This window comes from Pseudonaja textilis, chromosome 1 (assembly GCF_049901715.1).
Source record: "Pseudonaja textilis isolate UNSWEBS1 chromosome 1, rPseTex1.2, whole genome shotgun sequence".
In the NCBI taxonomy this organism is placed as follows: Eukaryota; Metazoa; Chordata; class Lepidosauria; order Squamata; family Elapidae; genus Pseudonaja; species Pseudonaja textilis.
In genome coordinates, this window is record NC_141990.1 from 33,086,684 (window position 1) to 33,101,526 (window position 14,843).

The 14,843-nt window shown below is 35.8% G+C and overlaps 1 protein-coding gene across 1 annotated transcript in view; it reads right to left on the minus strand.

Moving 5' to 3' along the window:
• The window catches only part of SPTBN1 (spectrin beta, non-erythrocytic 1), a 185,120-nt gene that overhangs the window by 103,421 nt on the left and 66,856 nt on the right, over positions 1-14,843 (minus strand). The window contains exon 2 of the mRNA XM_026696031.2: positions 12,549-12,744. Within this exon, the coding sequence (XP_026551816.1) occupies positions 12,549-12,696 (148 nt within the window). The 5' untranslated portion in view covers positions 12,697-12,744. The remainder of the gene's footprint in view (positions 1-12,548; positions 12,745-14,843) is intronic.

Sequence of the window (14,843 nt, forward strand, 5' to 3'; positions counted from 1 at the left end):
TCCTTGGTGCTCTGGATTTACAACCCATTTTATTCTACTATGATAAAAAAATAGACCTTAGGTTTCTCCTGTATAGTTTCTCTCTTGTCCTCCTTATCTAGATGGATTGTTTTTTTTCATTGGGGTCACGTGGTTTAAGCAGAATGACAGGAAAATCTAGCTAGCACATGCAATGATACTTTTGCCAGACTTGAAACTGCAGTGAAAATGATTTGTTCTTTTGATTATCTCTGTATATCTGTATTACCAGGCTTTTCAGTTGTAATAGCTGCTATTTTTCTTTATACTATACTCGGTCAACATTTCTACAGGACCCAGCAGCACATAACACCTGCAGGTATATTCATTGAAATGCCATTGCCCCACCCTTCACAAACAGGTGTTGCTATGCACCTTTGAACCTGCAAAACACTAAGTGCCAGTGAATATGCATCGAGATGAATTAGGCTTAGACTTCTATCAGGACTCAAATTGCTGTTCTTTAATGGGTAAAAAGGTTCTTTATGCCCTTGGCTAGATGCATAAAATAAATATCTGAAAGATTTGCTTTTAAAGAAGTTGGGTAATAGTTTAAAAATAAGGAGAACAGGTTGGAAAATGGTTCAATTGCAGATTCTCTTCACATATTATTATAACAAGGCAGGAAAAGGCTTCCAACACTTGAAAAGTTCTGTTAACAAAGCTGCCAGAGATGGGCAGATGGTTTGCTCAGCTTTAGAGGACAACTTGATATGAGAGCAAGAAAAGAGTTCTTCAATGTTTGATAGACACACTACACTGCTATCTTGGTAAAAGTACATTTTATTATATCTTCACAAAAAAGGTAACTAAGACACTGGGAGATATGTCCTAAGTCAGGAGTCGCCAACCTTTTGGACCTCAGGGACCACCAAACTCATAATTTTAGACCCCAGGGACCACTAACTGGTTCTGTGGGCATGGCCTGGTTTGTGGGTGTGGCTTGGTGGTCATGTGACTGGGGGCATGGCTTGTATGTAAATATTATATTTATATAAATATTGATTTTTTTTATAAAAAAGCAACTTTTACCCAAAATCAGGCAAAGCAGGCATATTGAATTGCTCACAGAATCATTCAGTGATCTGTCTGCCATCGACTAGCTCAGTCTATCAAATTTGCTTGCCTTGAGTCTGCACTGAATTTGCTTGCAAGCAAACCTTCAGTCCTAAGGGAGGTTTGACTGTGCTGAGCCGAAGATCTAAAGACTAGCTAGAAAGCAAGAAATCCAACCATTTCCTGCTTCCTAGCTAATCTAAATCTCCCAGCACAGCAGAACAGATGATGATCGGAAAAAGGAAAAATAGCAATTTAGCAGGCAAGTTTACCAGGTAAAGAGTGAGTGGGTGGAGAGGGTTCCCATGGACCATGTGGGCAGTGCAGCCTTGTGTTTCTGCGCGGCCTGGATTAATTGCTTTGTGGGGTGCTCTGGGGGAGAGATGCTCTGCGGCCCACAAAAAAATTCTGTCCTAAGTCATCTATCAAGCTCAGTGCTGAATGAATTGGGATTTGAAATTGAAACTCTACTACGCTACCCATCCGTGTCACATACAGACTCACTCAGAATGGAAGAGTTGAAAGGGACTTTATAGATCACCTAGTTCACTTCCCAATCCAGCCCATAATGCCATGTCAACTATTCTCTAAAAATAACCAGTATTAATTCATAGTGTAGGTGAATGCACTTGTGGTATTATAATCTATTTTACTAAAGTTGAGATAATCTATTTTTCCGAATTCTAAAGAGTACATAAACATTCAAAAGGAGACAACTGATTTCACATGGACTCATCATGAAAATAGAAAAAAAGAGGAGGTGATTATTAATATAAGCAGCTGAGAATGTGCAAATCAACCAGATATTTACATTGCTGGTGGTATTGCAGTGCAACTATATTGTGGCTTCAGATTGCTTTTCAGTAATATTTCCAGTTCTCAAAATAAATTACAGGGAGTCCTTGATTTATGACCACAATTGAGCCCCAAATTTTTAGTGTTAAGTGAGAAAATTGTTAAGTGAATTTTGCCTGATTTTATGACCTTTCTTGCCACAGTTGTTAACTGAATAACTGCAATTGTTAAGTTAGTAACACAGTTGTGAATCTGGCTTCCCCATTGACTTTGCTTGTCAGAAAGTCGCAAAAGGGGATCACACATGACCCTGGGACATGGCAATCATCATAAATTGTGAAGTGTCCGAATTTTGATCACCTGTTTGATGAGATGATGCAATGGTTTAAGTATGAAAAATGGTCACAAGTCACTTTTTTGGTGCCCTTGTAAGTTTCAATGGTAACTTAAAGAACTGTTGAAGTGGAGGACTACTTGTATTTGTTAATATATTTTCAACCACAATTTATCAATGAGATAACACGGATACTTTCTAAGAATGTTATGAAAAAGTTCATTAACAGAGCACTCCACTAAGATTGCCGAGAAAACCAATAAAACCCAGCCTTCTGTTAGAATTCAAAACTGCTAAGTTTGAAAATTATACCATAAATCTGCAACAATATGGCACTTAATGCTGAAGAAAAGTTGGAGAAAAGAGACCAATTAAAGAATAATCTCATTTATTTGAACATTTATAATCCCCAATTCTCTTCCGAAACAAATAAAACATGTATTTCCTAAATATTCCAATCTGCCCAATTTCATATATTTGCATTTGGGGTATTGTCTGTAATTTAAGTATAATGCTGAAGTATTTGATGAAATATGGCACACACATTGTACAAATTTAAGAGCTGGAAAAATCCCAGGTAAACTTTTAGCTAGAGACAGAAATATTTCTGCATAGCTTCCTCCCTCCCAGTTTCTTTGTATTTTTCACACAGGGGAATATGATTTCAGTTTTTAAAAAGGCAAAATATTGCTCAATATTGGGATATCAAATTATTATTTTTATAGCAGCACTGGTATAAAAAGTGAAGCCATTTTAAGCAATGTATAAATATGAATGATACACAATTTGAAGACCCTGTTTTAGGCATCCAATAAATGAAGTTCAGATAGGCAGTCTTCTAAAGGTAGAATACATTTCTGTTTTGAAGTAATATTTTTTTCAACCATAGTAAGGATTGTTGGAAGAGAAACAAATAAGGACTTTGAGTGGATTGACAAAGAGACCACCTAGTAGACTCAATGGTAGGATTATACCCTTTGCTTCACAGCTTTATTTTCCTCACCATTACCACAACATCAGTTAATCTCTTGCAAAAAAGCAGGTTTGGAAGTAAGAAAAAAGGAAGCACTTTTCTAATTTGAGTTTGGAACAAGCTCAGCTACCAATTACACTCTTTGATACAGTATCCAAGCAACAGGCAAGAGGTTGAGAGGAAGTGGAATTCAAAGAACATTTTTTTGCTCAATAAAACAAAAGATAAAACATACAGAAAAAAAGTTGTAGGACAATCCCTTTTGGAAATATGTTCATTGCATATTTCACTCATGCAAAAGATTCCTACTGGCAATAACATAGGAAGGATAATTTGAATAAGACCTGGCAAAGGCAAGGAAATAAGACCTGGCAAAGGCAAGGAAAATCAACTTTTTAAAATGATAAAGTGAAAGGACATTTTTCTCCAAAATATTTAGTACTGGCTAGCTACTATAATCAATACACAGTGCACAATGATCTGTGATTCTTTCACACATCCACGTTTGGTGACTGACTTTTATTTCTGAAAGTGAGTAAATCCAAATTAGACTATTTCAGACTGTGAATAGCCCATGTAGGAAGTAACGGAGAAGCAGGTAGAAAAAGAGTTACACCTCTATGTTTTATACTTGTCTGTTTTAAAGTGCATTTGTGAACTTGCATTTTCCCTAAGAAATCAATTCTTGAATTTTTGCTCTATAGATTCTCTCATTCTTGTTTGCTTTTCATTGGCATCCAATTGGCCGCTTTAGGAGCACAATGCTAGATCATATGGGGCAATGATCTGCTCCAGCTATATATTAGTGTGCAATAACCTATTAATTGTTTCAAGAAAGTAAGTTAACAAAAAGCCTCCTTAAACTACTTACTCATCCACTATAAAAGTGCCCAGTGACGTATTTGCTAAACTAAATTTTTCACATTTTCCATTATCTATTGAAGAACACACTTATATCAAAACAATAGTTTAGCTTATTGTGCTCACTGGTATTCATGTCTTCCAAACATATAGCTGAGGTGACTATAGTGAACCTCAAAATCAGAATAATGCATATGCACTCAGCTTAGATAAGCAAATTGAGAAGCTCAAGCAGAAATACAGAATATAATCAGCATTTGTACAATTAGTAATATTTGTATATTTTAGCTCATTCTGATTGTTTAAAATTGCCTCCTCAGACCAAATCAGCCAAATATTCATTGATTACTAATAAAGCTGAAGAATATTTGCACCTTAAATAGGCCTCAAGAGTTTAAAAGATCCCCTTTTGCCTTCTCTCAATGAAAATCCTTACTCCAGCCTTCAGATCTCCATAGTTGCTAATAACCCATTTCAAAGATAAGTGTGCCTGCTCCCATTTCACCATGATAGGAAGTGCTTTTCCTCTCTCCTAAGCAGCAGAGCTGGGCTAAGGTTAATGGTCTCTTTTTGAAGCAGGCACTGCTTTTCTCTAGTACAGCTGGTGTTCAAGCAGATATAAAATGCCCCAACCACTCAGTTTGGCAAATATCAACCAGCCTATTACCACCATCTACTACTCTCTTCATATGCAAAGGGAGGCACTTGAACAATACGCATCAGACTGATGGCTCTTGTAGCACTGGCTTTTCTCTCTCCCTTGATAAAAAGCTTCACTAATGCAAAAAAGGTGTGGGGGGTGGGGAAGCCTAGTTGTTTGCAATTGCATCAGCTCTTGTGATTTCAAAACAGGCATGTGGATAAAAATAATAGTGATGTTTTGAGTTTACAAAATGGTGCAGCCTGGGATAACCTAAACGTATTTTGTCAGTGTTGTATATCTGGCCAAAAACATGGCCTCTAATTTGTTTTTTGTTTTGATGTCTTTGTATAGCAACTGGGATTGTAAGATTATGAGTGCTTAAGGTATTATTTTCACCACATAAAGCCCCTTCCCCAAATCCCAAAGGTGCCTTTTGAAAGGCAACTGGACTGTTTTTTCCTTGAGGATGTTTCATTTCTCATCCAAAAAGCTTCTTCAAATACATATCATGATACTGTACACTGAATTTTAAAGATCAACATTCAACTGAACCCACATTTTTTCTTGATGGAATTAATGCAAGAGGGTCAAAATCAAACTCAATCGTGTCATGTGATATGAAGTATTGCAACATTTTTTGCCTTTGCAAAGCCAGGGTGGGTTGGCCTGTGCATGATGCATCTGCCCATGAGCCGCCAGTTTAACACTCCTGGATCATTAATAAATGATCAATTAGAAAAGAGCCAATGAAGGTTTATACATGATTACTGCTGCGAAACTATTACTATGTATGCTAAGAAAGGGAAACACTGAAATACCCACATTGGAGAATTGATTGGTGAAGATAATAAAACTATCAGAAATGAATGTGTTTGATTAGACAAAAACCAATAGCTGAAAAAAAAGAAAAAAAAATCTAATTTATGGGTTTGAAGATTAAAAAGGATAGCTTATGGAAAGAAGGAAATAATGATGTTACCTTAGAGACACAGAGTAAAATATAAATGTATTTGTCAAGATCAGAACTTGCTTCTTTAGTATCTTTTTATTTTCTTCTTCTTTTTTTCTATATTTCTTTTTCACTTTTATTACTTGTCTTTATTCTTCCTTAATTCAAAATGTGTACTTCAATAACATTATTTTTAAAAAGAAAGCAACATGTTTTTTTTCATATTATCCAATAATGGAGCAAAAGAGAAGCAATTCATTTTCCAAACTAGAAATTCCAAACAATGATTATAAAAAAGGGGGGGATGTAACCCTTTTATTATTGGCAACCTCTACTATTTTGTCATGGTTCTCCCACTTACAATGCATTCACTTTGTTCCTACTTAAGCAAGCCAAAACATAAAGAATAGTTCTTTAACACCTCCAGAATTAACAGCCAACTACATCTACATATTTCATTTGAATGAATTCAAGCATCTATCCTCCTAATTTCATTTATCAAATCATGGGCAAATTATGTATATGCTTCTGCTTATTTATTTGTTCAGTACTCAGTGAGCTGTTTTTCATGCATTTTTTTTACATCTTTCTCCATTCAAATATTATGAAATATTTGAAAGCTGCACAAGCTGGTAAATGTAGTTCTCCTCTCTTGCGCATGCTTTTCACATGTACACATACAAACCAATCACTATATAGATGTACAGCGGTGCTTAAAAATTTGTGAACCTGTTTGAATTGTCAATATTTCTGCATAAATATGACCTATGTGATCCGTTCTCCACACAAGTTCTAAAATTAGACCTAAAAAGAAATCCAATTAAACAAATGTGTTAAAAACATTACACTTGTTTGTATATTTATTGAAAATACTCCAAAGTAAATTCCCTCAAGATCCTTTCCTTCCTCTCCTTTTTCAACTTTCTAGCTCCCTTCATTCTAGCTATTTGTTCCTTTCAGACACTTTTTAAAAAAGTTTTGGCTATAGTACTCATTTCTATATCTATTTTCTTCAATCAAATCTATTCTTTTACCATGAGATCATCTGTAACGGTCCTGAGATAAATGTAAAATATATTCCCAAATTCCTCTTGTCTTTGTTAGACTCATGCTAAATGCTCAAGCACTAAGGTAAATGCTATTTGCTAAGGTTAGATACTATTTTATCAGAACCCCAGTTCATTTTCTAATCTAGTGAGGGTTTTCTCTTTTCTTTAGAAGGAATTGTTCCAATTGGATAATGAACCTATTTTCCTCTATTAAATCTTGGAAATGTGGATTGTTTTGTGTGGTGTAATGCTGGCAAGTGACTGGGAGTAAAAAACAAATTGAACAGTCCATTTTTCAAATTTCTCTGAGCCAACTGGCAGAATTTCCACAAAACTCAAGAAATTTAGGCCAGTTTCAGAAAGCTCAAGTAAAATGGAATTTCTTGATTAACAAAAAGCAGTAATGATTATATGCAGTCGAACTTTGTAATTCATTTGGATACATATTAAGATTTGTCAAACAAAATCCCAGAACCACAATAAAGGTGAATATTCACATGTGTAACTATTTATTTATTTATTTTACTTTCACCTGGATTTTATCCTGAACTCAAAACTACTCCAGATTACCTGGAGATATTTTTAAACGTGTTCTGGTCAAAGTGGCTTTAATATAGTTTCACCTTGAGACTGAAGAGGCCAGCTGTCAATTAAACAAGAGAAAATCTCAATCAGGCACTTTTCATTTTGTTTCCATATGCTACTAAGCAATTCCTTCAAATGCCCTTTGAATAACTTAACCTCTGGTTGTCTGTACTGCCTCTGCTGCCTTCTAAACTTTTATAGTACAAATATTACCAGTATTTAATTTAGTCTTGCAGATGTTTCACAGCATTTATATAAGAAAATCCTGGAAACAACATGTCCCAGAACAACATGCTATAAAATGGGAAGGAAATGATAGCATAGTAAAAATCTGGGGCTTTGCTGGTAGAAGGCTCAAATTTCAAACCTAACTTTGTCTAAAGAGAGACAAAATGATCTTTGTCAGACCATCAAATAATTCAGTTCAATATTTGAAGTGAAAGATCCAAACATGGTATCTTCTGATACTTGGATACAATCAGGGATATCCCATATGATTTAAATGGCACCTGTAACAGTTATCCGGCTGCCTGAGGGACAGAGAATATAACCTCAATTCAATGATGATTGCTAAAATTCTTAACTACTAATAACTCACATCTCTTCATTGGACATTCTCAAGCAGAGGCTGGACAACTATTGAACTCAGATTCTTAATTTTGATTTCTATGTTAAGCATGGAGTTGAGCTCACTAGTCTAAATATTTCTTTCTGAATTAGGATTCTGTAATTATTCTATCTTGGAAAATACAAATTATCATTAGGATACAACCTTCAATTAATTTGTTGGAACTTTGTATCAAGTCAAGTTCCTTTCAAATGCTCCTCACAAAACATTACCTCTTCATTCCAAGCTAAGAAGCAAGTAAGGGACAAATTATAAAGTTCCTTTTTTCCCCCTTTGGATGAGCCCCAGTCTAAGTGGAGGGTGATGACATTCATAATTGCTATTCACATATAAGGCTGTTAATGGAAGCAATCCTATATTTACAGTAAAAGCAAGAGTACATATTTTTTTGGGTTGCCAAGAACTTCTGTCTATAGAAATATGCAGGAATTCCAAATGAAACATGGAAGACATATACCGGTAGTCCTCGACTTACAGCGGTTCATTAGTGATCATTCAAAGTTACAATGGTTACTGAAAAAAGTGACTTATGACTGTTGCAACATCCCCAGGGTCAGATGATCAAAATTTAGGTGCTTGGCAACTGCCTCATATTTATTATAGTTTTAGTGTCCCAGGATCATCTGATCTGCTTTTGCAACCTTCTGACAAGTAAAGTCAGTGGAGAAGCCAGATTCTTTTAACAACCATATTATTAATTTAACAACTGCAGTGATTCACTTAACAACTATGGCAAGTAAGGTTGTAAAATGGGGCAGAACTGACTTAACAACTGTCTTGCTTAGCAACAGAATTTTTTGGGTCCACTGTGGTCATAAGTCGAGGACCACCTGCATTTCCAATCCCTTTAGCTTCAGGACTTCTCTGAATAATAGAGAAGTGTATTTATCATATGTGAATGAAATATGCATACTTCCCAATATGTTCCCAATAAGGGTAAGAACCAAGTAGTCACTTGGTCTGGAAGTGAGCATCTCCATTCTTTGGACATATGGAAAACGAAATGCTTTCAGCTTCTCCTAGTTTTTAGGAATATTTCTCAAGGGAAACCCAAGTATTACAAAAGGTAAGGGACCTACATATCATCATTTAGGGTCTCTTTCAACCTTATCTCCAAAATTCTGACAGCAGGCACAGTGATGTCAGTCACATGCTATGCAGTAGACAATATTAAGAGTGAAAGCATAAAGCAATGGTAATTGCTTTATATGCGTTCTATAAGGTTTCATGCCACACTCAGGTCCTCTCCAGTGTCCTTTACTGTTACATGAAATCATTTAAGTAAGGAAAAACAAGGAAACCATCATCTCCTATTTCTTTCAATGAACAAATGCTGAAAGAATTGTGCGAGATTTTTTCTGAATAGTCTAATGCCTTTATTCTTTATATCTTTGCTATCTCCTGCTGTTGAGAGTGCAACTAAATATTAAAAATAATTCTAGTAAATATACTTCAGACATATGGAAATCATTTTCCATGTGAAATGATTGCCTATTATATCTACTCTCTAAATACACATGTACCAAATATATGAAAAGGAGCACATATTTTATAGAATCATGATGCAGTTCTAAATTAGCATCATTTCACATCTACAGATAACTTCTCAAAGCAATTAACGATTATTCTTTTAGACAAGCTAAATAATTGAATAATCCATATTATATTATATGTCCTACAAGTGATTAATTCATATATATTATTTATTGCTCAACCAGAGTGTGAAGTAAACAATTAAAACCAATGGAGATATTTAGGTGATGGAATGTCTGTGAGCTTCCAGTGTTATTAACCTGATGCCATCCAACTGCAGTTCTAAAATATTTGGAGAACATTAGTCTGATGAAAGATTAACATGACCTATTTGACAGGCTTTGTATAGACCTAATCCATGCTGGACATAGGCTGGGTTACACTTTGTGGCAAGCTATGATGTGTTTTGGTTTATTTGCCACCATATTTTGAGCACCTTAGTAACTGTCTCTTATAAATCATGATGTATAGCTTAGTAAGTTGTACAAATCTACCCAGCTGTGTTTTATTCAATAAATTAGGGGTGAACAACACATGGTTGTTCATATGTGAATTAAGTATTATATGTGAATGAAATAACTGCTTTGATTAGTTTACTCAGGTCCTGGGCCCAATTTTTTTTAGGGCTTGGATAGCAGCCTGCTCCTTCGCCATTTCATATAATAATTTTCTCTCATTCCCTAAGAGCTCTTTAATTTGCTTCACTAATGACTCTCTCTCTCTCTCTCTGAGTGTGTGTGAGAGAGGGGGGGAGGGAGGGAGGGAGAGAGGGGGGAATGAGACTATAGCTTGGAGATTATGGCTGGCCATTTTGTGTCCTCTTGCAAGCATGCAAGAAAAAATGCCAGCATCTTCCCAACTGGCATGGCCCCACCTTGCAGTATGTCTCATGTTGCTGAGGCATTTTGTTCAGAGGTCAGGAATGTTGGCAAGCTATCATTGGATTTAGGAAATCATTTACAGAGTGTGTTGAAATGACTATGCAGGGCATTGCCCCAAAAAGTCAGAGGAACCTCACGTCACAAAGACCCAGTATTCCTCCCCAGGTATTCCAATCTGTACTCCAACTATACAAAAACCTTTGGCTCATGTGTGGACTATCAGATGACTTAATATATCAAGGGCAGCAATTTGTATGGAGGTGACAACCAGCTTAGAACTCTGCAAACTTCTTGACTTTTAGAAAGCAACCTTGAAAGTTTGAGATTGTAATTTCTATTTTCTTTCTTTGAGAGCTGAGGAACAATTACCAAGCTAAAAGACTAGTATAGAGAGAACATTATACTGCCCTCTAGCTTTAGTAGGATTCACAACTACTATTATTGGCACTGTAGTTATACACCTATATCCAAATTATACAAAATGATCAGACTGTTGTAGACATTGGTTGTAGCCTATGATAGCTCCTAGCTGATTTATGTACCTGAAGAAGTGTTGTAAGTATACAGTACATCTATATACAGGTCAAAACAGTATTTTAAACTCAAGCCGGTGTGTTTACCAACACACTGAGTTTTTCAATTGTCACATAATGTCTTTGAGTTATTCTCAGTGATGTTTATAGAGTGACCAGCAACATAATTGATTATTGAATGAGTGAGGTTGTGATTTTGCCTCTAAGGAGGCGATCCATATAATGATCAGCTATGGGAAAGACAGCTGGAACAGTGTATCTTTCTCTCATCTCAGACAACAAGTTATTGAGCCACCATGGGGAAAAAACTTTAATCTCTATTTAATTATTTGAAAATAGATTACATCTCCTAAAGAGTTCAAGGTCATCTCTTCTGTGTTCAAATTGATCTTTATCTTCTTTGTTGAAGTATGGCAGCAGTGAGATTAGCTGGTGTTAGGATATAATTGCTGATGATATCAGAATTATGTTTCTCCAGTGCACACTGCCATAAGGGACAACAGACACAGGTTTGCATTACATGGGAAGATCGGCAGGTATATATATCCCTGATGTAGAGGTTATTGTTCCCATTAAAGTCATCCACAGCATCAGGAATTAATATTTCTAAATTGCTTGCCACATGATGACTATTTCCTCTTGCTATTACAAAAGCCTGAGTGTGCAAAGTGAGAATAGTTCTTTACCTTGAGATGTATTTCTCAAGGTAAAGAATGGGTATTTCAGCATCCCTCAAATATTCAAGTAATCAAAGGTAGGAAATTGCCTTATTCAAGTCACACTGTTAGTTGTCTTAGTTTGCTACTGTCAACACCAATTGATAGCAATTCTCTAGATCAGTGGTCTCCAATCTTTTGGGCACCAGGGACCAGTTCTGTGGAGAGAGGTTTTTCCGCAGACCAGAGGGGGCATGGTTTTGCATGTTGCCTGCATCAGTGGATGGGGCTTCAATTATTTGCATGGCCTGGTTTCTGGCCTGCTGCGGACCGGTGCTGGTCCACAGACCAAGGGTTGGGGGCCCTGCTCTAGACTTGAAGCAAGGTTGTATTTCAGGACTGAATTTATGACTTTCTATATGTAAAGTTGATGTTTTATCACAGATACAAGATAAATTCTCTGAAATTAGCATTTCATTATTCTTTCTGGATTGAAACGTGCAAGGAATGTATTGCAGTACAAATATTTACAATGTGTTTTCCTATTTCCTATTTCCTACAGCACACTAAATTATATCCTGCTATATACATTATAATTATTTAATACTGTTTTCCCCAGCAGCATTCAAACTTAAAAATTAAGTATCTCAGATTGCATTATATTTTTTCATTTGGTTTTAACACCAAATCAGTTTAACACCAAATCAGGTTACAAGCCATCAGGCTTTCAGGTCATGATTTGGGCCCTAAAGTAAAACCAGTTCATTAAACCAGGATGTTTAAACCCTGGTTTAATTCATAAGGGACAGATTCAAATATTGTCCCAGGCCAAGTGCAAACAAGCAGGCCACATGATGTTTATTTCATAAATTAAGACTGTATAAACCTAAAACAAAGTCTTTTTAAAAGATCATTCTTGATCAAGGGTATTTGATCCACTTCCAGAAAGTTGTCCTTGGGTTTGAAATGTGCAATAATCAATATCTATTTATAATCAACCTCAGGCTGCACAATTAACCCACTGCAGCAATAACAATCAGAGCAAAATTCCTACCTGCTAAGGCTTTAATGCGAGACCTCTCAAACAGCCGAGCAGAACTATTCTCATTGTCCCACTCATCCACATCCCAGCGGTTATTAACGTCACTATATTGCTGTTGGATTTCAATGTTGTCATAGTCTGTTGCTACTGTTGTCGTCATCTTGAATCTTCTCAAGCTGGTCTCAGCATCAGCTACTCCTTAGGAAATCTGCAATAAGGACACGGGAGAGTGAGGATAAATAATTATTGAAATCATTTGGAAGCCTTTAAAAAGAGATAAATGCTTCATAAATAACATCAGCACTATTACTATACAGTAAAAGATCAGAATCCTCAGTGCTTTCATGGATGTGCACTTCCAAAACAGCATTTGGCTGGGGCATTTTCACTGCTGTGTTTCCAAACAGAGTGTGCAACATGGAGCTTTGACTTCTAGTGATAATTCTCCAGCTGCAAGAATGGTTTTCACATCTTTAGTATTGAAGATGAGCTGATATTGGTTTTCCCTTCTCCCTTTACAGTATCAATGCCAGATAATAGTTATATAGAATTCAGTAACATTAAGGATTTATAGCTGAGTTTATTTCCCTCTTGCCTCCCCATCCCTAAGGAAGCATAAAGAAGTGGGAGAGCAGCAAAGTAACTACAGTTGTTGACTGAACAGGGCAATTCTAAAATTCTTTATTAATTCCACATAGCTTGATGAAACTTACATCATTGCAAGCAGCCTCCATAAAAGTAGGAGTTTGAGCCTGTTCAAGTGAAAAGACGAGAGACACAAGTGGTAGGGGGGAAAAGGCAACCTAATGCATCCTAAGCAGAACACTTATAAACGCTGCAGACCCAGCAAATGAATGTGATAAAGCAGAATGGTGACAAGAATGGATGGGTGAGTGCATTCCAAGTTCTTTCCCATCCTACAAAAAACATACAAATCCCTGCTGAACTCTAAGAGTTCTATGCAACCCAATTTGAAAAAACCCAGTATTTCTTAGGATCACTGTGGTTTTAGCAGGCAAAATCAGTCACTCCTATCTCAGCTTGCATTCACTACACTTACACAATAAGCTCCATTTTTATCATCCATTTTTAAATTGATCTTTCAAAATGCTAAGAACTTTTAGAGTTTTCTGCATAATGTGTCTTTTATTTTTAGTGATCATCCAGATTTTTGCAGTCCTAATTTTGATCTTCATACTGCAGGTGCTTGCATTCTCTGTATTACTTTTACAGTCATATTAGCAGAGGGAGTAACTTAGGATCACCTATCATTCTTAGCCACTTCTTTTTTTGACTGAGAAATGTCCCCACAGCATTAGTAATTTGTTCAAAAATTCATTACTATAATTCTACTTTCATTCTGCAGGTCTAAAAGCTTTATGTAGCCAACATCTCCCCACAGCCAACATTTCTCATGAGATGTTGCATCTGTTCTCATGCAGATATTCTCTGCATAAGAAACATCAGCAAATGTAGAAAAACGCCCAAGTTGCAGTTGTACAAACATTACCATGTTCTGTAGCTAAAGAATAGCAACTATTTAGCCAGATTAATACAAAACTAGATGAAGGAATGAAGTTTCTTGCATAAGGGCATGGCTCATGACTAGCAGTTCCAAGTATTGAACAGAAACTTTCTATGATGCAAGTCTTTATTGCAAGTATGTTTTTCATACTAAGACTGTTACATAATTTGAGGACTATTCAATTGTCTGATGGTACTTTAAATGTACATTAGAATAAATTGTTCATGCAGCAAACAGAAAAGAAAGACTTTAAGTTTTCTTTTTGTTCACTAATTAAATATTTTTCTTTAGGGAAAAGGCCCAAATCAAAATGAAGTCAACTGCAAAACAAGTGTATTTCAAGATATTTTAAAGAAACAAGTCCACTCAAGAAATCTACATTCAGAACGTGTTAGGTTTAGGATTTGGTTTTGTTTTGGCAAGGTGAGATGGGAAATTTTCCTAATAATTTCAGATTGAGATTTCCTTTTCAAATGTGTATTTTGTGTAAGAGTGAAAAAAAATCCAAAAATCTAGAAGAATAAACAAAACTCAGCTTTCCATTAGTAGTGGAAACAATAGCTTTTCCCCTAATGCAAGAGCTTTCTACTTATAAATAGAATGTACATAAATATAATATAATAAATATTTTATTTCTGCATAAAGGAGCACTATAAAAATGTTATCTGGATTTGGTCTAAAGCTCTGCAATACTTCCAATTTAATTGGGAAGAAGTTCAGAACACAAGTTCAGAATACAAAAACTATACCTGCTGCAATTTGTTAATGCAGTCATATGATTT